The 27,698-nt window shown below is 41.3% G+C and overlaps 1 protein-coding gene across 4 annotated transcripts in view; it reads left to right on the top strand.

The window, feature by feature from the left end:
• Positions 1 to 27,698, top strand: part of LOC133475194 (dmX-like protein 1) — a 64,583-nt gene that overhangs the window by 14,570 nt on the left and 22,315 nt on the right. For 3 of the 4 annotated variants that reach the window (XM_061767685.1, XM_061767686.1, XM_061767688.1), the window contains 24 exons: positions 251 to 407; positions 822 to 998; positions 1,116 to 1,354; positions 1,922 to 2,615; positions 3,320 to 3,441; positions 3,620 to 3,709; positions 4,103 to 4,196; positions 4,301 to 4,420; positions 5,460 to 5,678; positions 6,246 to 7,480; positions 8,060 to 8,318; positions 8,573 to 8,709; positions 8,803 to 8,989; positions 9,113 to 9,223; positions 10,870 to 11,039; positions 13,067 to 13,164; positions 13,262 to 13,427; positions 16,585 to 16,713; positions 16,932 to 17,058; positions 17,832 to 18,622; positions 18,986 to 19,084; positions 19,493 to 19,660; positions 20,828 to 21,019; positions 21,198 to 21,271. In XM_061767685.1, the coding sequence (XP_061623669.1) occupies positions 251 to 407; positions 822 to 998; positions 1,116 to 1,354; positions 1,922 to 2,615; positions 3,320 to 3,441; positions 3,620 to 3,709; positions 4,103 to 4,196; positions 4,301 to 4,420; positions 5,460 to 5,678; positions 6,246 to 7,480; positions 8,060 to 8,318; positions 8,573 to 8,709; positions 8,803 to 8,989; positions 9,113 to 9,223; positions 10,870 to 11,039; positions 13,067 to 13,164; positions 13,262 to 13,427; positions 16,585 to 16,713; positions 16,932 to 17,058; positions 17,832 to 18,622; positions 18,986 to 19,084; positions 19,493 to 19,660; positions 20,828 to 21,019; positions 21,198 to 21,271 (5,855 nt within the window). The remainder of the gene's footprint in view (positions 1 to 250; positions 408 to 821; positions 999 to 1,115; positions 1,355 to 1,921; positions 2,616 to 3,319; positions 3,442 to 3,619; positions 3,710 to 4,102; positions 4,197 to 4,300; positions 4,421 to 5,459; positions 5,679 to 6,245; positions 7,481 to 8,059; positions 8,319 to 8,572; positions 8,710 to 8,802; positions 8,990 to 9,112; positions 9,224 to 10,869; positions 11,040 to 13,066; positions 13,165 to 13,261; positions 13,428 to 16,584; positions 16,714 to 16,931; positions 17,059 to 17,831; positions 18,623 to 18,985; positions 19,085 to 19,492; positions 19,661 to 20,827; positions 21,020 to 21,197; positions 21,272 to 27,698) is intronic. The other variant, XM_061767687.1, reaches the window with a different exon arrangement.

Here is a 27,698-nt window from a genome sequence, read left to right on the forward strand (position 1 = left end):
ATTGCCTCCAACTTCAGTGTTGTTTTAATCTTCATTTTTTAAAATTGAGTCAGGGGACTCAATTTATAAAATGTTTATCATTTGTTACATTATCTCCAAAGAAGGTTTAACCTGTGTCAGTCTCATTGACAGAGGCGATATGAACCCATTTTGTACTGCGCCCATCATTATTATTTTTTCACAGTTTAAGGGTTCTCACTGCTTTTTAAATATTAGGGGTCATTCTAATTACATATTTTGTTTTCCTCAGTCTGCTTTTTATCGGGATGTGCCGCAGCCCTCACTCACTGGCTGCCTGCCCCATAGCCAAAGCCGACACTACAACCACAAGAAGAGCAACAGCAACCTTCCCCATGCCAACGCACTCTGTCACTTTCACATAGCGGCCAGCATCAACCCTGCAACAGGTTGGACTCATCACGTCCATGTCATAAGCTTAATATGACCGCTATCTTGTGCGCATGTAACAAATGTTGTGAACCCCTTCAAACTAGGCTCTCCTCGTGGCCCTTAATTTTTCTTGTATAATAAGATGTACATGTACGTGAGTGCATTCACTTCTCTATGCTATGCGCTGTGGAATGTGAATTGTGCCTTGTGGGGAAATTGTTTTTTTTTTTTTTTTTTTTTTTTTTTTTTTTTTTTTTTTTGGCCAACTTTGTTCAACCAGAATTTTGCTGCCGGTTGCTTTTCATGACCTGAAAGTGACGTTTGAATTATGATTTCGTAGTCTTCATATTATACATGATGCTTTTACGAAAGCATTTTCTGTTTTTTTATTTTTGTTGTATATACTTAGTTAACATATTCCTCTAATGCAGACATTCCACTGCTTCCCTCCATATCGTCCCTGAGTTCCGTGGAGGATGAGGAGCCCGGAGGTTTTTTCACTGTCCATTGGCTCAACAACAAAGAGCTTCACTTGACGTTGGCTATGGAAGTCTTCCTGCAGCAGTTTTGTGGCAGCCTGCAGCAACAGAATGAATACTCTCAGGAAGGTAGAGAAAAATATTACTAACCTCCATTTAAAGCCACGTACATCAGGAAGCTGGTCATATTCAGTTTCTCGTGTTCACTCTGCCTTTTCTTCCTGGTCGCATTTGGTTTTCATCTAGATCCTGAAAATGAGGATAACTCTGAAGATGAAGAGTGTAGCAGGCCAAGTGACCCTCAAGGACCCGATGCCATGGAGCTCTCTCTCGCAGCAATGGAGCACCAAGTGGATGTGCTTTTGGATGAGTGGAACAAAGGAGCAGACATGTTGTTCAGCATCCATCCTGTGGATGGCTCACTGTTGGTTTGGAATGTGGACTGGATAGATGAATATCATCCCAGAATGTTTAGACAAGCTCAGGTACTTGTCAAGCCATATTAACATTTAAATTATCTTCACCCTGGTATTACAAACTGACACATTCAGTAACCTTTTAATTGATTGTGTATGTATTCACTAGTCCCAATTGCTTCTTAAGGGAAAAATAACTCTACTCAATCACGGTGTTAATTGAGCTCTTCTTCTAATAGTCTAATCCACACATTCAGATGATTGCAATCCTAATTATATGCAGCGCATCAAATTCAGGCCCCACGATGCATTTGTATTAGACGTGAAATGTGAGAATCTCTACATTACTAAAGATACCCTTCAAAGTGGCAGCTTTTATTCTATTACATGTTATGATTTAAGTGCATACTGATTCTTGAAAAGCCGTTTTAATGTAGCCCCAGACAGAATTAGATAAAGAAAACATCCTTTCGGTCTTCACATTTACAATCACTTCTTTTGATTCATTGTTAGTTGAATATTTCAGAAATAAGTAGGCCTTCCAGTCGTCATCATAAACACGACAGAGGTCTTCTCGTAGACATCTCTGAGTCACAAATTTAATTTAGTACTATTTTGTCCCTGTCTCTTTCCCAGGTGTCGTTTGTGTCCCGTATCCCTGTGGCGTTTCCTGCAGGGGATGCCATCTCTCTCAGTCACAGTGTGGTTATGTATGCTTGCAACAAGAACGTGGATTTGGCCATCCAACACGGCAGACAACGGCCACCAGGGAATACGTTGTCCCAAACCAAATCTGCGCTTATAAGTTACGGACGTCAAGGCAAAGCCACCCAAAGCAGCAGTCTTAGACTGAGCATTTTCACCCCGAGCGTGCTTATGATCTCAAAGCATGATGACGGCTCCCTCAACCAGTGGGGTGTGAGTTTTGCAGAGGATTCTGCTTTCTCCACGGTGCTCAGTGTGTCTCACAAGTCAAGGTACTGTGGCCACCGCTTCCACTTAAACGACCTGGCCTGCCACTCTTTACTGCCTCTGCTCCTCACCACCTCACACCACAATGCATTGAGGTCCCCCGAGGCGGACAACATCCTCTCCCCGCCAGAGGTCTTCTCTGCTACCCATGGCTCGCGGCCCAGCCGGCTGTCCCTAGGGGGCTTTTCGCAGGATCCCAATGCAATCTACAGTGAGCTGATTTTGTGGAGGGTCGACCCTGTGGGGCCGCTGTCCCTGTCTGGCGGAGTGTCTGAGTTGGCTCGGATCAATTCTCTTCACGCCTCAGCTTTTTCTAACGTAGCCTGGCTGCCCACACTCATCCCCAGCAGCTGTTTAGGTATGGACATTTTATTTAACTGCCAGGAATTGCTCTGGGTTATGTTCATTACTTTTACTTTACATTACTTTTTCACACCTTTTCCACTACACAGTACCTAAATAACTTTTCTCCCCAATGACATGTATCCATTGGCAAAACCAGGTATTACAAATGGTAAATGGAGTACAATTACATAGCGCTTTAATCGAGACATCTTCCAAAGAGTTTACGAAGGCTCACGTTCACCCATTCACACTCACATTCGTACACTAATGGGCGGCTGCTGCCATTGAGGGCGCTACCAGGCACACTGGGAGCAATTTAAATTCAAGCCGCTGACCCTTGGGTGACTGGACGACCCGCTCTACCGTCTTAGCCACAGCCGCTATTTATACTGCCTGGTCAGCCAGGCTATTGTGGATTTTAACCTGTTACGGGTGGGTCTGGACGTATCCCTGGTGCGATCAATGCGGTAGTTGTTTTTTTGTTGTTGTTTTTTTCAGTTTCAATTTCAGCTGTACTGTTTTGAAGTGAAAAACCTTCCCAAACCTAGGTGAGTAGACATGGTACGGTAGTGGAAAAGTGGTATACATTCAAATTAAACAAACCTTGGTGCGTTTATGTTTTTGTGCTGTATTGCTCGAGTGAACCTTGGATTTCATTTTAACATGCTGTGAAAGGTGACATTGTAAAGAGAGAAATAAACTTCTCTCTCCTGCCAGGTGTATATTGTAACTCTCCCAGTGCCTGCTTTGTTGCAAGTGACGGCCACTCACTCAGGCTTTATCAGGCAGTTATTGAAGCCAAGAAACTCCTCAGCGAGCTCTCCAATCCTGAGATATCAGTAAGTTTACCACCAGCCTATTCCACTCTCCACAGGGTGTCGTCAATGCTGCTCAGGCAGTTTAAGATACACAAATCTGATTCATGTCTCCCATTGGACCTCACCACAGAAACATTGAGATACTTTACTGTTGCTATTGGAAATTCTTGCAGTTTCATTTTTTTCCATTTTACTGTAGAAATATGTTGGCGAGGTGTTCAACATCGTCAGTCAGCAGTCGACAGCAAAACCAGGGTGTATCATTGAGCTGGATGCCGTTACTGACTTTGTAAGTACACATTCAGTTATATATTGTGGAAGAGGATGATTAATGGAGTATGAGGAACAAAACATGATTTACACATGGAAAAGAAAAAAAGGAAGTACATTTTAAGTTGATGACAAATATTTGATGTTTGAAAAAAGGTCGTTACACAAACGTACATCTTTCGATTTGCCAGTCTGTTGTGTGGCATGAAACTATCAGTAGAAAACTTTGATTCTCTGTGAAAGGTCAACCACGTAGAAAAAACTAAAATGTCCCGTGTTCCCTGAAACGTCCTTGAATTTATGTTTGTGTATGTAATGTTAACACATCATGTGTCAGTGTGTATCTGCTGCACAGTGGATGAAGCCTGGGCTATAGTGTCTGTATCTTAATGGTTGCTTTTGTCCTCAACAGCAGGGAAAGGAGACACAGCTCTTGCATGTATTTGAGGAGGATCTAATACTCGGCAGTGAGAGCTCACAGGAAATGACGGATTCATCTTGTTTTGGTATAGATAAAATTTTATATCTCACAGGGAGTTTTTTTTTTTTTTTTTTTAATACAAGTCTTCACCTCTTAATACAGAGTATTATTTTCTATGCTTTCCTGCAGCCCATAACAAGCCCACCTTCGCTGCAAGTTTTTTTCTCGTGGTTGTTGAATTAACCCCAAGTGGTCGCTCCCTCCTACAGATGTGGCACCTTCATCTCGCAGCTAAACCCGTCACCATGGGTGCGTGCTTTTATCCAGTCTTCTCGGCCGTCTAGTAAAAATCTGTTTTCAATAAATAAAGCTTATGCTTTTATCCTTTGTTTGGCAAGGAACCATATTTTTTATCTTGTGTAGAAAAGGGACTCCTCGTTTGAAAAATAGACAGTATTGGAATAGAGAAAAATATATAATTGCATTTTATAGTTTATGATACATCTTGTAATGTACTGCAAATATTGTTCAGGTTTAAATTTATATACAAGGTGTTCACCTAATTTCATAGTATAATAACAACCAATTCTCACTCAAATGAGATGCTTAAGAAAAAAAAAATTTAAACTTAATTTTTCTTTCTTTTTAGTATTTAATACAACAAAATCAAGAATTCAAATTTATGATTGAGTTGAAGCATTCAGCGCACGCTGATCGCTCTTCCTTCTCCCATGGGATCCGGAAGCGGAGTAGCTCCCCTTTTCATATAACAGTCCGTTCCTTCAGCGGCTCCTTATCAAACCAGTTCTCGCCTGCTCTCAGCCTGAATGTTATCAGTATGTCTGTGGTGCGTGTGTGCGTGTTCATAACATAGTGTGGTCAGTTTTAACAATCAAAAGCTAGTTTGTGTGTTCTAGTGACCTGTAAGCAGCAGCATAGAAATGGATCTAACACCAGCAATGAAAATATCTTTGATGTGTTAAAATATGCTTAATACAAATACACAAAGAAGGAAAACAGATTTAGACATGGCACAGAAAAGAGGAAGGCAAAAAGAAAAATATCAACATGCCACAGGCGCTGTGCATATTGAGCATTTGTGAAGGTTTGTGAAATCTGTTATAAAATATATATCCGTTTAAGTATAACCTTGGTATTTTGATAAATCAAGTCTATTTGATTTCATTTGACTAGGACATGCAGTTAGTCAGATGTATTTCAATTGAAGTCAGATTTTTTTGGAACACCCTGTGTTTTAGCAAGCTTCCTGTAATGGGTTAAAGTGTACTGAATTTCTGAGAAACATTTGATGAAAAGAGATAGACGTTTGCTGTTTTCGTACCCGCAGATGAGACTTTCTCACCACGAGACACCCCCACAGCTTCTTCAACCAGCCGCTCTCAATTTAACTTTGATACCTTCAGTTCGCCGATAATTCAGAAGAGTAAACCCTGCACGTCCAATCTGCAGAGCGCATGTCGCCTTTGCCTCACCACACAACGACTCTACAGCCAAGAATTGCCTCTGCCAGTAGGGGTGGAGGCTATCAGCGTTACACCCTCAGCAGGTGAGCAGCCGCATATTGTATACATGACAAATTCAGTACGCACTCATACTGTAACCCCATTCACATTTGTGGTTCAATTTTCACCCATTTGCATTTTTTCTTAACCTATCGTTCGTTATCAGCTGAAAATCTCTCATATTTATGGTTTGTGCTCTTTTTGAAACATCCTAAGATGCCACATGATGGTGCCAAAGTCCTGTCTAAATAGGAAAGTAGTATAGTAATTAGTCCAAGGAATTACGTTGAAGTGACAGAGAATATGAGAACCAAGCTTTCTATGTTGGGAAAGTTTAACCTGGGTTGTTATAGAGAGTCTAGTGCATGTACATTTTTAGGGTTGTTTGTAAGCCATTCATTTTTAAGGGTAATGTTGTAAGATGAGTTTGAAATTATATTACACTGTTTTGGGATCATGCTTTGTGGTATATTTACAGTTTAACAATTAATATAGGTAATTGTAAAAAGAATTTAGGGGTGGGGACAGCTTTGTCACTATTTGCAGCAAGGATCAGTGTGATTACTGTAATTGTACTTATTTGCTTCCACTTACTCTGACTCTCCTTCTAGGTCATCTCAGTGCATCATGTTCCCTGCCGGCAGGCCGTGTGCCATACCTCCTCGCTACTTCATGTTCTGATGGAAGAGTGTGCTTCTGGAGGTGTAATGTCACGGCATCTGAGACCTCCTGTAATGACAAACTGGTGTATCAGTGGGAGGAGTGGCCTCTCCTGGTGGAAGAGAGGCTTCCCAATTGCAGTGCTGTGAGCGTGCCAGGTCGCCCCGTTCAGGTCAGCTGCTGTCACACTGGGCGGATGGCAGTTGCCTACTGGCAGACGACGCCAGACACACCTCTGAACTTGACACCTCAGCTAAACTCTCACACAGTTCTGACGTGCCCTCCCGCCCTGGCTTCTTCACCTTATTTGTACGACACCAACATAAACCATCACGTCACTCCTACCGTAACTGTGCAGCACAGTCCAAATGTGTTTCCAGGGCCTTCCCTAGCAAGTGCCAGAGAACAGCTGGTCTACATCGGCATCTTCCAGTGTGAATCCACAGGTGGTTCACAATGGATTCTAGAGCAAACTATAGTCTTGGATAGAACAGATCCTAGCAACACCACATCTCCATGTGGCCACATAGACTTGTCTTTGCCTATTGAGCACTGCCTTGGTTCTTCTCAGAGGAATTTGGTTCACTTAGACTGGGTCTCCCAAGAGGATGGGTCACATGTTCTTACTGTAGGGATAGGAACAAAGATTTATATATATGGCCGCCTCTCTGGCAAGCCTCCTGAACTTTGTCTAACATCTGATGGCAGTCGAAACCAAAGCTTGTCACGCCTGGTTCTGCTTAGATCTGTCAACCTCGTCTCTTCTGTTGAAGGCTCACCGCCCATCCCAGTCTCCCTCTCCTGGGTACGCGACGGCATCTTGGTGGTAGGTATGGACTGTGAGATGCATGTCTACTCCCAGTGGCAGCCCCCAGCATCCCCAAAACCCAATGCTGCCATGGACACAGATATCTGCAGCAGTGTGTCCTCCGTTGTATCAGCCGTTAGACAAAGCCAAGAGGATGGGCTCAGTCCTGGGCCTCCCACGTCCTTACTGGCCCCTCCTAAAAAGGCCCTCACAAGGTCAATGATGAGTCTGGCCCAGAAGCTCAGTGGAAAGAGAACGGCCTTCGACCTTCCTTTGGAGATGGAAGATTCTGGACTGTTTGAAGCAGCTCACCAGCTCTTTCCGACGCTGCCCCAGTACCACCCAGTACAATTACTAGAGCTAATGGATCTAGGAAAAGTGAGTATATTGTATCCCACATCAACACATTGGTTTTATTGCTCGCATTTTATGTAGTCATACAAAAATCGCTTTCCTCAAGTTTGGCAAATGTGTTGAATTTTTCTTAAAGGTTTAATGAAACTGTAATCTGCCTACAGCCTGGTGGTATACATTGTGTTTGTCTACAACCCTGCATTTCTATTATATTTGTGTGTTTCTTGAGGGTTTACCAACATTAAAAAAAATTCACGGCAATACCACTGTACAAAAATGTCACAAAAATAATATACTATACATCTATACTTAATGACGGACAAACAGGTTAACTAACTTTTGCCATCTAATGGAAAAGCATTTAATTGTTTTTCCTGTCACCATACGTCGCTGGAACAGATAGATGAACAAAGATACATTATCTGTCAAATAATTTTCTGACCAATTAAGTGAAACTGGATAATTTCCCACGGCCCACCTGTTGATGTCTCACTAATGTGCCGGGGCACAGTGGATGGAAGTCATTGTTATAAGGCAACAGTGTTTGTTCATGTTTTGATTTTTACTGTGAAAGGAAACAAAGGTTTTTGGGTGTCACCTAAGGTTCACCGTGCCAAAGCCATCCTCTCCCACCTGGTGAAATGCATAGCTGGGGAAATCGTGGCTCTTAAAGACAACGCCACCAACGCGGAAAAACGTCTACGCTCTCGAACGATCAGTGCGGGAGGGAGCACCGCCAGGGAAAGGAAGATGTTTGGCAAGGATGAGAATTCCACACCGGACTACACAGAGATCAGCTCCATTCCTCCGCTTCCTCTCTATGCCCTTCTTGCAGCTGATGAGGACACACCCTCAAAGCCTGGTCAGTATTCACTATGTGGGCATGCATTTATGTTCAAACAAACCGGTGTTAAAAGCAGCATTTTGTTATCCTTTTGGCTTCCCTCATCATGTCCTTTAGGGCTATGGTAATGTAATAGCAGAACATATCGTGTTCAAGTTTCTCTGCTGGTGATACTGTAATTAAATTGATCCGTTTTCTCAGCTTGGCCGTAGGGGATTTTGGCAAGAGGGGAATGTCTCGCGTAATTGAGTTTCCATTTTGTTTTCCCATAGAAAAAGTGGGCAGTGTGAGTGGTGACAGCGGGCATGGATCCAGTCACACGGATGCTTACGATGAGTTATTTCACACACCCAGCATTGCTGAATTGGATCCTCTGGATCAGGATGTGCAAGAAGAAGCTGGGAACAAGGTCGGCTTTTGATAAGGAAAATTCCTAAAAATGATAATGCATAGTTTTAATTGACACTGAAATTTGACACGTGCATTTTTATCCTGGCTATAGGTCATTGACTTGTCCCAGTATAGCCCCACATACTTTGGGCCAGAGCATGCCCAAGTTCTGTCTAGTCATCTCCTCCATTCTAGTTTGCCAGGCTTAACTCGCATGGAGCAGATGTCTCTCATGGCACTGGCTGACACCATTGCAACAACCAGCACAGACCTGAAAGACACCCAGGACCAGAGTAAAGGTACTGCTTTGGAGTGAGGGCACAAGATGAAGTCAATCGATAGTCTTGCCTTGGATGAGTAATCCATTCCACAACATCCTGTGGCAATATTTTGAAATGTGTTATTGATTATTGTCTATGTAGGTGGAGAGACACTGGATGACTGCGGTCTGAAGTTTTTGCTTGCTGTCAGACTACACACCTTCCTCTCTACCTCTCTGCCACCAGCCCACCGAGCACAGCTGCTCCGACAAGGTAACGTGGCAGAGTGGCCTTCAATCAATTTTCAAGGTCAAGAGTGCAAGGGTTTTATGGCGGTCGGTATAAATTCATATTTGCATTAATGTTTTGTAATACATACACATCATTGACAGCAAGTTGTTAACCATAAATTTCCTACCAATTTTGAGACACATCCTCGGTGTAGTTACTCTATCCATTTTTATCATTAGCATCCTACATGTACTTTGAATGGGGAGCTATGTTTTGGAATACGAGCAGAAGGGGTTTTATATACTGTACACAGAACCCGACGGAAAGTAGACTTTTGGTCAAACCCTACATGGTTTAGCCCATCAGAGCCTGTCTTTGACAGCTGCTAGCGGGTACATTTAACAGCTACACAGATACCTTGAAAGTGAAACTGGTTCAATGCGACATAGGACGCTTGAAAAGGGGACACTATCACACAGAGCGGATTGGAAATACAGACTGGTATGTATATGTATATATACATATATTTATAAATGTATATTTGCTCCAGCAGTTTGTCGGGGGTTAAAATGCCACACAGTCATGATCAGTCAACCTTAAATGAAAGGTAAACAGACAGCTGATTTTGTTTTAAAGTGTAACTGCAAATGATTTTGATAAATTTCTAATGCGCAGTGCATAATCACCACCGATATTGTAGTCATAGTCAATGCAAAGAAGTCCTTACATGCTTCCTGTATGTGCTGCTTTTCCCACTACCATGGCAGCCGGTGTCCGGGTTGAAGACACAATTGTCAAAGGGAAAATCATTGTCATCACAGCTGGTTTCAGCCCGATTTGAACTTGGGCCCTGTATCCAATACTTTCTGCTAAATGTTTCAGAAAACTCGACAGTTCGAAATTTACTTATACTTTATCGCCAGTGTGGAGCTTCCCACCCCCCGCTATTGTTATTTTATTGCTTGGAATGCTTAAACTCTTATCACTGCCCGTATCATTAGTACAACCAGGTGCCACACTATAAAACATTGTGGAATAGCAAAATATGCGGCAATAAACAGAAGGATGTGGCTGTGTGCATGCATGCGTGCGTGCTAACACCAATTGAATGGCGGCTGTGCCATTTGTTTTACGTTACAGCTGAAACCACTCAACGATAGCACAAGATGGGTAGACGAGTCAGGTTCAAAATGCAGACAAATTTTAGTTATATTTATCGCTTAAACTGCTGTATAAATGCTATAAAATCACCTCAAAATGGCAGTTAGCGTTTGTAAAAAAGAAAATGTTTAAATCTTTGCACTCTGACCTTAAATATCTCCCCCATGAGACAAGGTGCAAACCCAAACCATTTTGGTCTCCCTGATTCAAAAGCACTAGTTGCCCTAAAGTACCGCTTAACGAGCTGGACTGGGCTCTTTTTATCTTGTTCCAGTTACTGTGTCGAGTTAGAGGTGAATAAAAGCTGAAAAATAGTGACTGTAGCTCTGTTGTAAACCTTGAATATAGTCTCAGTGAGAGAGAGTTTTCATCACGCTTAATTGCCACAGTAAAGCTATCCTTGAACAGGGTTTTAAGCTCTGTAGCTGTGGAGTAAAAAAAAGTTACAAAATGCAGCTCATCTACACTTAAACATGTTAAGATTCTTGCAAGTCAATAGCTCCTTGATCTTTTGTCCTCCTGTACAGGCTTATCGACATGTCACTATGCTTGGGCTTTCCACTCTGAAGCTGAAGAGGAGCTGCTTCACATGCTGCCTGCCCTCCACCAGGGAGAGCCCACCTGGCCTGAGCTACGCTCCATGGGTGTGGGCTGGTGGCTTCGGAGCACTAACAAGCTTCGCAGAAGCATTGAGAAGGTGAGAAGGCATTCAGGGATCATTATGAATGTCTAGGGCAGGGATCTTCAATTAAAATTCGGAGGGGTCTAATTGCAAAAGATTTTTCACGGCGACGGTCCGGACCTCAATATTTCAATTTGCATAGCAGACACGTCCATCTATCCATTTTCTGTACCGCTTGTTCTCACAAGGGTCACGAGTGTGCTGGAGCCTATCCCAGCTGACCTTAGGCGAACTGGTTGCCAGACAGTTGCATGGCACAAATAAGCATCCACATCACACTCAAACATCCACACCTACGGACAATTTTGCGTTTTCATTTAACTTAGCATGCATATTTTTTGACTGTGGGAAAAAACTCGAGAATCTGGAGAAAACCCACTCAGGCACGGGGAGAACATGCAAACTCCACACAGGAAGGCCAGAGGCCGGATTTGAACCCATGGCCACTGAACTGTGAGACAGATATGCCAACCAGTCAATCACCCTGCCGCCAAGTAGCTGACCTGTCAAACAATATCAAAATGGCACATTTCCTTTTTCCTTTTCACAATATTTGTGGTTTTGGATGTTTTCTTTGTCCGGTCTGAGGGCCTGATTTACTCGGGTTTTCACATCCAAAATGGGCGAGAACTTGATTGATCAATGGTCACATAAACAGATTTATAAGATGATCTACTAACCAGGCGCACCCAGGATTGCGTCTGCCAAACAGTGCAAATTGGAGAACTATATGTAAATTGATGAATTAAGCATGCCTAACGTGACTTATCACACCTGAGATGAATTGCAATGGCTGACATTGCATCTTTAAAGAGCGAGTCTGAAAGGCAGGTGCAAACCAGCACGCACAGTGGTGCCAGCTTAGCGCTGGCAAAATGAGAGATGGCAGGGAGAACTTTTCCGCTCCTCTAAACGTTTTTGAAATAGCACAAACAAAGATTGTTACAACATATCATCTGTTCAGGAATGCCATTTTTGGAGCTTCTGTCTGATCTAGGGGCTGACTTGGAGGCAGTCACAAGAAGCAGTCATGCCACATCTCATGACAAAACTTCAACTCTACATTTCATTCCATCGAGGTCATTTGATATTAATTTCATCACACTGTGGCAATTGGTTCTGGCCTCTCCCAGAGCAGTTTTTCAGATGTGCTGTTCATAAACACCATGTTACGCAGAATGAACATATGCATCCAATTCCAACTAAAGGCTGAGACTTTTTCGTGATTCCCACCGGGTCCCGTGGAAGTGAATTTCACTATTAATCACAGGATTGGGCAGGAACAGGAGCGGGACCAAACATCACTGGAAGCGGTGGGAACGGGAACAAAAGTTGCCGGGAAAGGCGGGGGCAGGAATGAAAGTCACTGGCAGCAGGAACTATGACAACAAAGTTACTGGGAGTGGAAACCATGACTGGAGTAGAAACCATGGTTTTCGTGGGGTTTCTGTAAAATGTTGGCTCAGGACTTTTTTGTGGTTGTTGCCTTCCCAAAAGTTATCGAAACAATATGTTTCTATCAAATTTTCACTTAATTTTGTTCTATTACATTTTCCATGGTGAAAACCATCAAAACCTTTCTATTACATTTTCCATGGTGAAAACCATCAAAACTTTGGCAGTTTCCACCAATTTTACACCTTTTGCCAACAAACGCGCATAATCCATTAGAGTGAGTGAATACACAATTTTGCACCTGCTATTTGGGATCAGGCCCTACTCTACTGTAGCTGTTGTTGCTGATGGAATAAAAAAACTTACAATTATCATTTGCAAGTGGACTGAGACCGTTCTCTTTAAGCAGTTTCGTTCCAGGTTCGGATTTAAGCGCTCGTAAACAAACCGCACTAGTAAAGTAATCACACCACTGTTTGTTTCAACCTGTCAAGTGCCATGATAACACATGAATGGTTATCTACTGAGGTGACTATGAACAACATACTGTACATATTCCAAAACAATACTCTCTCACACATAAAGCTGTAATTCGTGGATATAACTGTACCAGAATGTGAGCCTGTGTTGTTTCTCTCCTTTGTCAGGTTGCTAAGGCCACTTTTCAGAGAAGTAATGATCCTTTGGATGTAGCCATATTTTACCTGGCAATGAAGAAGAAGGCAGTTGTCTGGGGACTTTACAGGTAGAATTTTTGGATGTGAAACTCGTGCATCACATTTCGAATGAGTCAATTCATGCTTCATTTGAGACCAGTGACACAAGATTAATTTAACCTCCAGATCACAGAAGAATGCCAAAATGACTGAATTTTTCCGCAACAACTTCAGTGAAGACCGATGGAGGAAAGCAGCTTTGAAAAATGCCTTCTCTCTGTTGGGGAAGCAGCGGTTTCATCATTCAGCAGCCTTCTTCCTTTTAGCTGGTTCCCTTAAGGATGCAGTAGAGGCAAGTGAATCTTAAACCTGAAAAGTGCAGCTGTGAATAATATGACTACAAAGGCCTTCAGCCACAAGCTAAACATTAGTCACAAATATATCTACGTATCTCAGCAGCTTTCTGCACAATGCAATCAACAATTTTGTTATGTCATGTCCTCTGAAGTTCTGTTTTGTAAATGGGACTCTATTCTTTTCACCTCGACTAGACATGAGTGGCTGTGTGGAATAGTAAATACTGTAATTTCTCGTGTGCAATACACTACATGCAAGGGTGTCAAACTCATTTTTGTCTGGCTGAAAACATCTGCCACCTTTAGCTAGCTGGCTAGCTCTCGTCAATCGTCTTTCGCGATGTGTTGAAAGAATCTGGCTCATCATTCTCCGTTTCATTCTGCCGGTATGAGGGTTACATGTATCCATGATGCATGATCACCTGCAGGACTACGGTAGCTACTGTACAACTGCGCATATGCACATGCGCAGTAAGTCATAATGGCAGCAGCCATAAACAGGCTAAACATCGTGAAATATTTGGTATTCTTTTAAGTAAATGGCAGCAATGCAGTTCTTGTTAGAATAACAAGTACCGTATTTTCACGAACATAGGCCGCACCGTATTAAAAGGCGCAGTCTCAGTTACGGGGTCTATTTCTGTATTTAACACATACATAAGGCACACCGTATTATTGGGCACAGGCCTGGTAAAACATATGCTAGCTTAAAACATACGGTAGCATGAATGCACGCTAAAACAATGTTTTTAAAAATGCAGCGGGAGCAAAACTGAGTTCGGTTGTACTTTATTGAAGTATTTAACAATGTACTCACGTTATTTTTTTAGCAATCCTCATCCACAAATCCATCAAAGTCCTCATCTTCTGTATCCGAAATGAACAGCTGGGCAAATTCTCAATCAAACACGCCAGGTTCGAGTCAGTCTCGTTGCCGTGCGGCTCCTCAGAAATGATTCCGGCTTTTATGAAAGCTCGAACAACAGTGCAAGCAGACACGTTAGCCCAAGCATCCACAATCCGTTGACAAATTGTGGCGTAAGTCGCCCGGCGCTGCCTCCTAGTCTTAGTAAAACTGTGTTCGCCATCTGTCATCCATCGCTCCCACGCCGCTCGCAACTTCACTTTGAACGCCCTGTTTACATGGCTATCCAGCGGTTGGAGTTCATTAATCCATTGCTCGAGTTGGTCTTCCAACTCGGGCCACCTCGCCTTGTTTCCGCGTTGTGTTTTTCTTTTTATTTCCACGCAAACTCAGCTTCGTCTTGACTTGGCGAAGCTCATTTTCCTGCTTCCTCCACTTTCGAACCATGGATTCGTTGATCTTGAATTCTCTCGCGGCTGCTCGATTCCCATGTTCCTCCGCGTAACTGATAGCTTGCAGTTTAAACTGTGCTTCGTAAGCGTGTCTCTTCGTAGGTGCAGTTTTCGACTGCGGTCAAGCCAGCCTCCACTCGTAAAGTAGCAGTCAAGCCAGCCGCCCCTAATTTTGTTCATACTAGGCATTACGGAAATAGGTCGCCAAATTGCGGCGAAAGCCACCTTCAAAATAAAAGCTTCCCAATAATACGGACGTCAGTGCTCTTCGTTTAAGGAATGCAACCAGCAAAGTTAATTTGAATCTTGAGATGCATTAAAAAAATGTAGTTTATTTGATATCTTTGGAAAAATAAATGGTAAATGGACTGCACTTCTATAGCACTTTATCTACAGCATCACAGTGCCCAAAGCGCTTTACAAAGCCTCACATTCACACACACACACACACACATTCATAAACCAATGGGCGACTGCTGCCATGTGAGGTGCTGACAGGCCCACTGGGAGCAAATTAGGGTTCATTGTCTTGCCCAAGGACACTTCGACATGCGGACAGTCATAGCAGGGATTCAAACCTGTTCTACCTACCGAGCCAAAGCCACCCCAACATAATCCCATTGGTAACGCAAGACAAGTCCAGATCTGTGTGACAGACCACCAAGGACTCCACTAAAAGAGGTTTAATGAAGATCTGATATTGTATTTCAAAATAAAAGTCTCAGAAAACTAATAAACTACATTTTTTAATACATCTCAAGATTCAAATTATCCTTGCTGGTTGCATTCCTTAACCAAAGAACATTGACGTCCGTATTATTGGGAAACTTTTATTTTGAAGGTGGCTTTCGCCGCGAGTTGGCGACTTATTACCGTAATGCCTAGTATGAACAAAATTAGGGACGGCTGGCTTGATTGCTTGCTACTTCACGAGTGGAGGCTGGCTTGACCGGCGCTATATACCTACTGGGGGCGTGCCTTTAGCGTCGTCCTTCACGCGCACCCTTCCCCCTTTACGTCCACATGCTGTCCTCAGCCACATCCGCTTTTCCTCTGTATAAGCAGCGTGTCGGCAGGAAATGCTCCCAGTCAGTCAAGCGGAGCACTCATCACACAACAACATTTATAGATTTTGGAACTCGGTGCACACATAAGGCGCACCACATTATAAGGCGCCCCGTCCATTTTGGAGAAAATTTACGACTTTTAAGTGCGCCTTATGGTCGTGAAAATACGGTAGTATGATTCAGTGTGATTCGAATCCGAAAATGCAGATTCGGTGTCACCATCCATTTGTGAAGACCACTAGTTTATACAATGTGAAAATAAAATTTTCCCTTATTACTATGTGTAATACATTCTGTCAACTTTTGATGAATTTCTGGGGAAAAATACGTATTATACACAATAAATTACAGTATATACAGTGTTTTGTATATTAGTGTTTCTGCGTGTTGCATATTTACTCAAAAGACGCACAGCTCTTTGGTTAACCTTTATTCATGAAGGTTACTTCTGTTTACAAAGTCCCCGAAGCAATGAGTCATATTATTTAATCTGCATGAGTAACTAGGACTTCTCTTTAGCACTTCATTCAAATGAGGTTTGTCCAGGCAAAGAGCTATCATTGATTTTGTTTAGTCTCTTTGGCTGAGAGGTAGCCTTATTGAAATGCACCTCACACCTCTGTAGTAAGGACAAGTACAAAAACAGCACTTCATCTTACCTTTTGAGGGAGCATGGTGTTTTTTTTTTGTTTCAATTTTTGTATTTGAATTCAACTCTCTCACAGTTTTTGGTACTTACTATAGTGTGATCTTTTATTTCCTCTCTCAGGTGTGTTTAGAAAAACTGCAGGACCTTCAGCTGGCTCTTGTGATATCCAGATTATATGAGTCAGAGTTTGAGACGGCATCCACCTACAAAAACATCCTCCAGAGACATGTGTTGGGACACGATAAACAGGTGCTGTGCTCAATGTCACATGCTTCAGGGACTCTTGTTTTTCACTGGAAGATAAATAATCATTTAATGAGTGCAACCAGGTGTTCTTTTGATCCTCCAATGCTCTTTTGACTAGTACACTGCAGAGATGCAGGCAGACAGTGTATATCCATGACAACGATAAAGTAACGTCTGCTATCTTTGCTTTTTTATTTAAAAAGTCCCTTTGCATATTTCAGATACCGATGCACCAGGATCCATTCTTACGGAGCATGGCCCACTGGGTCCTGGAGGACTACAGCAAAGCTTTGGACACTCTGCTGGAGCAGACTACCAATAAAGCAAAGTCAGGTTCCACTGATACTGGTATGTCGGCCGTGTGCTTCTCGGCTAATAGGCTTTATGATTGCATTTACTCAATAGCTCTATCAGAGTACTGACTAACTAATGTGGGCACTTTCAAGTGAGAAAACACAAGCTAATTAAATTGATGAGAACCCATACTGGTATTAAATATTTGTGGTATGTGGAGGAGTTTTCTGATGACTGGTAGAGGAGGCATTACTTCAGTTCCTGCTCCTTCAAAACTACTATACACAGTGATATATTTGCTGAATCCCATCGTTGGTGATAGAAATAAGGTGTTTGATCCAAATAGAACAGGTAAGATAAGGTTAAGTAGACCAACATTCTGTGATGGATGGTCTTTGTCAAATGCAGGTTAAAAAGAAAAACTGGAATGAGTTGAAAATCTTCTCTCTATTTTCCAACTAAGGCATAATGTCACTACTGGATAGTAAAAACATTTGATTTAATAAATCTTTCAAGGATATCTTTAAAAAATGGCTAAATTGAACTCAACATGAACCAGACAGGCTTATTAACCGTCATAGTCCCAGGTTGAGGTCCCTGTGCTACACCCTTTATAAATGATCAAAGTGCATTTTAACATCAATCGTGTGACAAAAGTCAAAGGCTTAATTATGAATGTGATGTCCTTATGCTTTAAAACCACCAAGTTGTCTTTATTATGCTTTTGTGAAAAGAGACTAAACTGTCTATCACCCCAAACTCTTAACGGCTGCTAAAAGTTGACACTGACAGAAGAAACAAGTTCATGTGTCATGTGTGTATGACAGGTTCTGTGTCCTCAAGTAACGCCGAGGTTTTCAACTTTTACACCTACCTCTGTACCCACCCGCTCCTCCTCCGTCGCCATTTCGGCTCTTCTGAAAAGGCAAAAGTCAGCCTGACCGCAGAAGGTCGGAGAGCTGACTCCATTAGCCTTGAGGAGAGAAGACTCTTTTTCACTGCCGCATACGCTCACCTGCAAGCAGGCTGCCCAATGCTGGCGCTGGAAGTCCTTTCCAAGATGCCCAAAGTCCGCAAAAGCTCCAAACTCAACCAGGAGTCCTCTGAGTTCAGTGCTGGGAGTAAGAACGGGCCAACGTCAAACCAGGACTGGTCTGAGCCTGCGCTGAACGGCTACGAGTCAGGCGGGGGCAGTTTATCTAACAGCCACTCTGATTCAGTGTTGAGTTTTGACTGGAGCCAGCCATCACTCTTACATCCAGATGAGCCCCTGGAGCTGAAGTGGGACAGCGACAAAGATGACGAAGACGACGACGACGATGATGATGAGGAGGACAGTAAAAATGGTAAAAGTTGTAGACCTGCAGATAACAGTAATGTGTTCCACGACACGCACAACCGCATGTTACCTCCAATGGAGGCAGGGATGGACGAGGACAGCGAGGACAATGAGGACAGCAGTGACTGCATTGACCCTTCTGATGACGTCTTGGTTGCACAGCTGAAGTTTACTGCCTGTTTGAAGATTCTGACCAATGAGCTGAGGACACTTTCAACAGGATATGAACTGGATGGAGGAAAACTACGTTACCAGCTCTACCAGTGGTTGGAAAGAGAGGTAATTGTATGCCGTCTTACATATAGAGGGGTCCTTAGTTTACGACGAAGTTCCGTTCCTATGGCGGCGATGCGACCGTAGTCTATCACTTTAGCAGTAATAAAGTTATTACAGTAAATCTTTTGTAGGCCATTTACTGTATATAAACCAATCAAATGGAAAAATGAGTGAGTACGGCGGTAACTGAGCGGCCCTTCTTGTGCTGCGTGACCAACTATTCTACCATTGGTCAAACTATTTAATTGCACACCGTTCTTAACCTTAAAATGTTGTCGGTCGAGATCACTGTAAACTGAGAACCCCATGTATGTAAACTCTTCTGTAAACCAGCATCTGTATATAACAGTTTGATCCCCTTTATAGGTGGTGACTCTCCAGCACTGTTGCAGTTACAACCCCTGTCTTCCACAGGTGTCTGCCCTAGAAGATGCACATATCCCTGGGTTGGTGGAGGATGAACCGGTGGGTGTTAGATCTTATTATGCCTCTTCTGGCTCGCTTACATGTTCTTGAGGAATTTGATAAAACCCCACCACAGTGTATCAGGAATGTTTGTTCTTTTCATTGCAACTGCATTATTTAATTTACGTCTTTGGCGCTAAAATTTCTTAGCATTTACACGCAACATGTACGGGAAGTACAATTTTGCGTCGATTCAATGTCACCAGCATAATTTACTATTAAACACAGTTGGTGAGTGCACTTACTGTTGTGTTTAAAACGTTTATTTTTTTAGATTTGTTAATTTAGTGCTGACACTACAGATGATCTTGTAACACTTTCCAGCTGATTTATGTCTGGGAGTATTTACAAGGCATGTATGTCAATATTAGTATTAAAACGTTAAGTAAATGTGTTTCCTGTTTCCAGCCCACAAGTCCTTGCAGAGACAGTCAGAGGAGCAGGAGAAACTGGTTGAAGAGTAACCAGCCTTTACTGAGGATGTTCCTCAGTTACTGCAGCTTGTATGGCTCCCATGGCGGAGGACTGGCCTCTGTTCGCATGGAGCTCATTTTACTGCTTCAAGAATCTCACCAGGTCATAACAGTATATCCTGCCATGCAATATTATTCAGTTTTGCATATTCTGTTTCAGCTTATTCTTTTTGGATGACGGATGAGCTTGACCCTATCCCAACTGACTTTGGGTGGGAGGCGGTGTACAGTATACTACAATATATTCATGACAATTTATTTTTGTTTAAAGACCCTGTAAACTGACCAAAAAAATGTCTTGTAAATGTAACACACCACAGTGTGTATGAAATGTGTGTGTTTTTCTATACATATAAAAATCAGGCTTTCAGACGCTGTGGGCATTTCTGCAAAAACACTCATCACAAAACTTTCAGCTGTGAGTCAGATGCATGTTTTTAGCACTTAACAAAACATGAAAATTACCTTACATGGTCTTCATGTATTTGTTTGGTTTTCAACTGTTTATTGATTTAATTTTCCTCACTAGATGAATAAAGTATCTATCTTTACCATCACAACTGTTTAACAAAATTTACATAATTTCCTCTTTTTACTACTTGCCTTTATTTTACTGAGTTAAAAAGGCCCAAAGCCGAACACAATCTTTTTCGTGACATACTTAACATTTACAATTTGCCATCACATGTACCCTTCTGTGGTGACATCAGGAAAAAGTCAGAGAAAAAGCACAACACATTTTGACGATGACAATGGTTTGACCATAACCCTGACTTTTGGGGTGTTTGATGTCGGAGGTTCCATTCTAAATCGTTTTCTAGTTACAGACATTTGAAAACTTGAGCTACGAATTCAAAACACGTCCCACCAACCACATGCCGATTTCTTTTGCTGCCACATCAAAACAAACCCATTAGTCCTTGGATTTTCCAGTCAAGGCAATAAAGGCAGTTTATCCCAGCGGTAGTCCTGTAGTTTTCTCCTTTTGTTGTTGAGGAACTAGCAGTGGTTTGTGACTGTCTGTTAGGTTGTCATTGTCAGTCTGTGTGCAGATTCTGTTAAAAGAATTCTGTAACAAATTATTGAGATTCATCAAGCGGGAGAAACATACAGTAATAGGCCGTGGGTATTATTTCCCAGAGAGCATCATTTTTAGGCTTCTAGTAAACAAGGTCAGTTTGATAATTTTTCTGATCTAATCTCTTAATGTCATGCCAAAAAATAACTATGTATACTTTTGAGTTGATCATGCTGTGTGATGTCTTAACAGGACAACTGCAGCCCATCAGCTTTAGCGACAAGCTCCCAACACACCTCACTCCCTCTCCTGATGGCTTGTACAGCCAACGTGAAGACTGTGGTGGCCAATCCCATCGTCTACCTGACCAACCTGACGCACGACATCCTGCAGACCATCAACACGCTCAACTCTCCTCCACATCCAGATGTCGTTAACAACGAGGTCAGGTGTTTTTTGTTTTTTTCACTGTATTGTTGTATTTAATACAATGACCTATAATTTAGCAAATAGCTATATTGATATAACAAAACGTGCTTCAAGACGTTTAAAATTGTACTTGTTGGTTATACAGCAATGCATTTTTTTAATTTTTTTTTTACACTTTTTCTTATCTTTTCAGATATATGTAATGCACACTTTGGCTGCCTCCTTGTCTGCCTGTATATATCAGTGTCTATGTGACGGGCACTATAGGTAAGCTGAAGCAGCTACAGTGGGAAAATGTATATAAAACACACATACACAGTGCCACCAGAAAGTATTTACACCCCTTCACGTTTTCCACATTTTGCTATGTTACAGACTTATTCTAAAGCTGATATAGTTTTTTTTTTAAATATACATAAAATACCCCTTAATGACAACGTAAACATATTTTCAGACAGTTGTGCAAATTTATTGAAAAAGTAAACATTTAAATATTATAGGTGTGTAAGTATTCATAAGAACCTTTGGCAGCAATGGCAGCCTCAAGTCTTCTTGGGTGTGTCTTTATGAGCTTGACACACCTGCTTTGGGGCATTTTCTCCCATTCTTCTCTGAAGATCCTCTCAAGGTTAATCAGGATGGATGGGTAGCGTCGGTGGACAGCCATTGTTACGTCTTTCCAGAGATGTTCGATTGGATTCAAGTCCGGGCTCTGGCTGGGCCACTCAAGGACATAAACAGGCTGCTCCTGAAGCCGCTCCTTTGTTATCTTGGCTGTGTGGTTTGGGTCATTGTCGTGGCGGAAGGTGATTCGACGCCCTAGTCTGAGTTCAAGAGCACTCTGAAGCAAGTTCTCTTGAATTTCTCTATATTTGGCAGCTGTCGTCTTACCCTCTATGCGGACTAATCGCCCAATTCCTGCAGTAGAAAAACAGCCCCACAGCATGCTGCCACCACCATGCTTCACAGTAGGGATGGTGTTAGCCAGGTGATGAGCCGTGCCTCTTCTTCTCCAGATATGACGCTTGCAATTCAGGCCAAAAAGTTATATTTTGGTCCAGATATTTTTTTTTCTGCTGGTCTGAGAATCCTTAAGGTCCCTTTTGGCAAACTCCAAGCGGGCTGCCATGTGCCTTTTAGTGAGAAGTGGCTTCCATCTGACCACTCTACCATAAAGGCCTGATTGGTGGAGTGCGTTAGCACTGGTTGACATTCTGGATGGTTCTCCTATCTCCGCAAGGGAACACTGGAGGTCCGCCTTTGTGACCATAGGGTTCTTGTTCACCTCTCTGACCAAGGCCCTTCTTCCCCGGTTACTCAGCTTGGTTGGACTGCTCCAAAATTCTTCCATTTCCGAATAATCAAGACCACAGTGCTTTCCGGGACCTTAAATGCTGCAGAAATTCTTTTGTATCCTTTCCCAGATATGTGGCTTGACACAATCCGGTCTCGGAGATCTGCAGACAATTCCTTAGACTTCATTGCTTGGTTTCTGCTTGATATGCACTGTCAACTATGAGACCTTATATAGACAGGTGTGTGCCATTCCAAATGATGTTCAATCAACTGGATTTACCACAGGTGGACTCCATTCAAGTTGTAGAAGCATTTCAAGGATGCTCAGTGGAAATCGGATGCACCTTAGTTTAAGTTTTAGTGTCATAGCAAAGGGTGTGAATACTGATGTACCTATTATGTTTGAATGTTTCTTTTTTTATAACGTTACACAAATGTCTGAAAATATGTTTTTACTTTGTCATTATGGGATATTTTATGTTGATTTTTTTTTTGTTTGTTTGTTTGGTTTTAAACTATACTCAAATCAGCTTTAGAATAAGTCTGTAACAGCAAAATGTGGAAAAACGTGAAGGGGTGTGAATACTTTCTGATGGCACGGTGTATATATGTGTGTGTGTGTGTGTGTGTGTGTGTGTGTATGTATGTTTGTATATATAATATAATGTAGCGCTAGGCACGCTGGGAAATTCTCTGATAGTGAGCCGCCTTGTTTTAACGATGACGTCATAGTTGACGTCATCATGACGGCTCGCTATGAGAGGATGTCCCAACGTTCCTAGTGCCCTTGTATAGTTGTTAAAAATGCTGTTTTAAGTCAATTAGTTCCCTAATCCCATAAGTAGTTGTAATAATATGTTAATTGATCTTGTGTGTTTATTGTTACCCCTCTGCAGCTTTTATTATTATTTTATTTAGATTTTTTTTTTTTTTTAATGATCTTGCACCAGGAGTGAACCTGTCATCAGGGCACATGACCTCTCTAACTTTCATTGACATTGGGCAAGCCAGCTGACTTGCCAATGGTCACGTGAAGTGGAAAATGCTTCCATAAAGCCACAGTGTTAAAACTAAACTCTAGGGTGTACTACAATATTAAATACAATAATTAAGTAAACTTTAGTATTAATAATAGTACAATAATATTAATGATTACGGACACATGATAGAAAAACTAATTAGGAGAGGCTCACCACTAGCATTTAGGTAAATATATAAATGAATAGGAAGTCAAGGGTGCACATTATATATAGGAAGAAGGGTTTTCCTGATTTTTTTTGAGTAAATCTTGGGGGTGTGCATTATACTCGAGAATATTATCCACAAGAAATTATGGTAAGCAATAAGTGAAAAAGTGTGATAAATTATAACTTGATTTGTCATGTCACAGTTTTATTTTACAACCTGTGGTATCCTCAAGAAGCACTTTTGTTTTTCTTTTTACTCACTCTACACATGGGTAACATTGCATCCTACAGTTGAAACCAGATGTTTACATACACTATATAAAAAGATGCATACTTTTTTTTACATTTTTCCTACTGTCTGACATGAAATCAGGTTAACATTTTCCTGCTTAGGTCCTTAATGATTACTCAATTTATTTTTATTTGCTAAATGCCAGAATAATGAGTGAATGATTTTTTTGGGACAATTTTTCACTACTTCGACTTTTTAATGTAATGTATGTGAACGTCTTTTTTAAACTGTATGACATATGAATATCCATCCACAAGACTGTTCTTCATCTCATTTCTTCTTCGTCTCTTATCTACTGTATGTACTCCTTTTACATAGTGCCCTGTAATGTTCAGACTGAGACAGCACATAATTGAAATGCCTTCTGTTGCATCTCAGTTAAATGTGTGGCAAGACTGTTTGAAAAAAACATGCAGTTGCATGTTGAAATGTCAGTACTGACAAGTTGTTACTCTAAAAAAAAATGATATATGAGTGAAATTTATGCCATGTTCAAAAATGTTTGCTTTGTGTTTTCAAACAAACTTTGATTGAAATGAAACACAATTTCGTCACAATTGCAAGACGTAATGACTATCAAATATTGGTACTCGGTATCAGCGAGTACTCAACTGTAAATACTTATGCTCGGTCTGAAAAAAGTGATATCTGTTCATCTTTAAAATGTACTTTCTTTTGAGAGCTAAAATGTCCCCTGTAAGAGGCTTTAGAGCAGGGGTGTCAAACTCAAATTCACGGTGGGCCAAAATTAAAAATTGGGACATCGTCACGGGCCAAACTCAATATTTAATGAAAAATCACTGCGATGTGCATGTTTCCCTTTTCTGCAGAAATGTGGCGTTAAAGGTTATCATTGACAACAAACTTAAATTTTGCTTGAACACTGAATCTGGAATAAACAAATTTTAATATTATAAACACGAGAAATGAAATTTGCGATAAAAGACATCAGTCGTATTTGTTTGTTGTTTTGTATTTAAAATCTGTCGTCTATTTATCTATCTCCAACTACCTTTCTTTTTTATGTAAATCTTTATTCAAAGGCCAACAACAAAAAAATAAGAATGTCCTTCAATAAAAATCCAAACTTCAAACTATTAACAGTCCCTGCCAAGGAGTTGATAAAGGGCATTTAAAAAAAACATTAATTCAATTATCAGATAATCTACCTCTCACCTGTCTTGGAAGTTAACTGTTTTCCATTTTTCGTTTGGCTATTTTTGGGAAGGGGAAGTGTAAATTTGCTCGAGGAGATTGGTAGGATAGTTGCTAACGACTGCAACAGAAAGGGAAGGGTTGAATTAGAAATAGACCTAGGTATTTAGTTAGGCACTTCAAGTCCCAGTAGCATGCCATAGATGGTTGGTGTGTGTGTGTATAAAGTCTGTCACATGAGAAACATGAAAAAAACAAGTCCTCAATTAATTACAACGTTTAGAATGTAGCACACGTTTCAGAGCGGCCTTCAAAAAAAAATTTGTCTTTCTCTCTCGCAAAATCTCTCCAGGCTCACAGAGCTTCCAGCATTAAGAGTACCAGCCTTGTCAAGCGTAATTTAAAATTCATTTGTAAGCTATCAAGAAACATGACAGAAACTCACAAACACTGTAAGCCTAAATGTTAAAACATTGCATATTATTTTTGAAATAATGTTCGTGCCATCTGCAACAAATCTAATAAAAATTTTTAAATCAAGACTGACAAATAGCAGCTTCAAAAGCTCTCTGTACATTTTTTACATCCTTTCTGTATTCCAAAAACCAGAAGAGAATATCATCCCATTTGTTGTCTGATTTGACCGCATGCGTGCATCACCCCTTGCATTATTTAGTATGCATGGTTACCAGTGTCCATGCTCCTTATTTCTCTTCATTCTACCCAAATAAGTTTTCCAGCAAGTGCAACCAGAGGAGTAACATGAACACGTTTACAGCAAAACAATTGAATAGACCAGTGGGTCCAGTGTCATTAAGGGGGTCGTGTCAGTGGAGTGGTGGAAAATTAAGGTTGTATCAAAGTTATGCATCCCTTGGCGACATTTTAAAATTGCTCAGAAACATGCTGCAATGTACACTGGATACATCCATCGCCTGGATCAACCAGTCAAGCTTACATAGAGAGAGAGCGAAGGCATGCCACGGTTCATCATCCTAGAGCCCCAATTAAGAAATGTCTTGAAATCAGTTAGTTTAAAAAAAAAAAAAGTGTGTGTGTATACACAGTGGGTAGGGAAAGTATTCAGACCGCCTTAAATTTTTCACTCTTTTCTATATTGCAGCCATTTGCTAAAATAATTTGTTCGTTTTTTTTCCACATTAATGTACACAGCGCCCCATATCGACAGAAAAATAAGACTTGTTGAAATTTTTTACATTTATTAAAACAGAAAAACTGAAATATCACACAGACCCTTTGCTCAATATTTAGTAGAAGTACCCTTTTGAGCCATGAGTCTTTTTGGGAATGATGCAACAAGTTTTTCACACCTGGATTTGGGGATCCTCTGCCAGTCCTCCTTGCAGATCCTTCCCAGTTCTGTCAGGTTGGATGGTGAACGTTGGTGGGCAGCCCTTTTCAGGTCTTTCCAGAGATGCTCAATTGGGTTTAAGTCAGGGCTCTGGCTGGGCCATTCAAAAACACGGAGTTGTTCTGAAGCCACTCCTTCGGTATTTTAGCTGTGTGCTTAGGGTCATTGTCTATTTTGAAGGTGAACCTTCAGGCCAGTCTGAGGTTCTGAGCACTTTGGTTTTTGTCCAGGATATCCCTGTACTTGGCCGCATTCATCTTTTCTTCGATTGCAACAAGTCTCCCTGTCCCTGCAGCTGAAAAACACAACCACAGCATGATGCTGTCACCACCATGCTTCACTGTTGGGACTGTATTGGACAGGTGATGAGCAGTGCCTGGTTTTCGCCACATATGCCACTTAGAATTAAGGCCAACAATTTCTATCTTGGTCTCATCAGACCAGAGAATCTTATTTCTCACCATCTTGGAGTCCTTCAGGTGTTTTTTAGCAAACTCCATGCAGGCTTTCATGTGTCTTGCACTGAGGGGAGGCTTCCGTCAGGCCACTCTGCCATAAATACTTATGACTGTGTGATATTTCAGTTTTTCTTTTTTAATAAATCAGCAAAAATTGTTGAAATTCAATATGGGATGCTGTGTACATTAATGAGGAATAAAATGAACTTAAATAATTTTAACAAATCGCTGCAATATGCAAAGAGTGAAAAATCTAAGGGGGTCTTGCAATTGTGATAACATTTAATTTTAATCAATCATTGTTCCAAAACACTAACTAAACTAACTTGAACATGGCAAGTTTTACTCAAATACAGCAGTTGTAGGGTAACTTGTCATTACTGACATTTTAACATCCAACTGTATAATTTTCCAAGTCTTTCCTCACATTTCGCTTAAATTTAGCCTGTCACACAAAGTTTCTGTTATGTGATGTCACTCTGAGCACTCAGGAGCATTATGTAAAAAGAGGACATAAAGTGGATTAGAGTCAAAGAAGAATGTTAGTCTTGCAGATATTCACATAGAATTACATCCTTCGTATACGTGTTAACTGCAAAATAAAGTAAGTAAAATGAAATAAAAGAATTATAAAATTAAACTGTGATAGGACAACTAAAGTGATACTTTATCTCACTATTGCTTACTTAATTGCTGTGCTGAAGCATGACGCCCACCCAGCTTTCCTCACAGCAGCTTCGTGACCGGAGCGCGGCCACCTCAGTCACCATCCGAGCAGAGTTCATCATCCATTTTGTAGTTTCCTAAAAGTGTTGTCATCAGTCTCCTTAAAGTATCTCCACACAGCTGACATGGCTCCTACTCCACCTGCACGGAATTTATGTCAGGCTGGTAAACTGGTATCAGTGTGTAGTATCGCAGCATTTTTGGGAGT

Source organism: Phyllopteryx taeniolatus, chromosome 3, assembly GCF_024500385.1.
Source record: "Phyllopteryx taeniolatus isolate TA_2022b chromosome 3, UOR_Ptae_1.2, whole genome shotgun sequence".
In the NCBI taxonomy this organism is placed as follows: domain Eukaryota; kingdom Metazoa; phylum Chordata; class Actinopteri; order Syngnathiformes; family Syngnathidae; genus Phyllopteryx; species Phyllopteryx taeniolatus.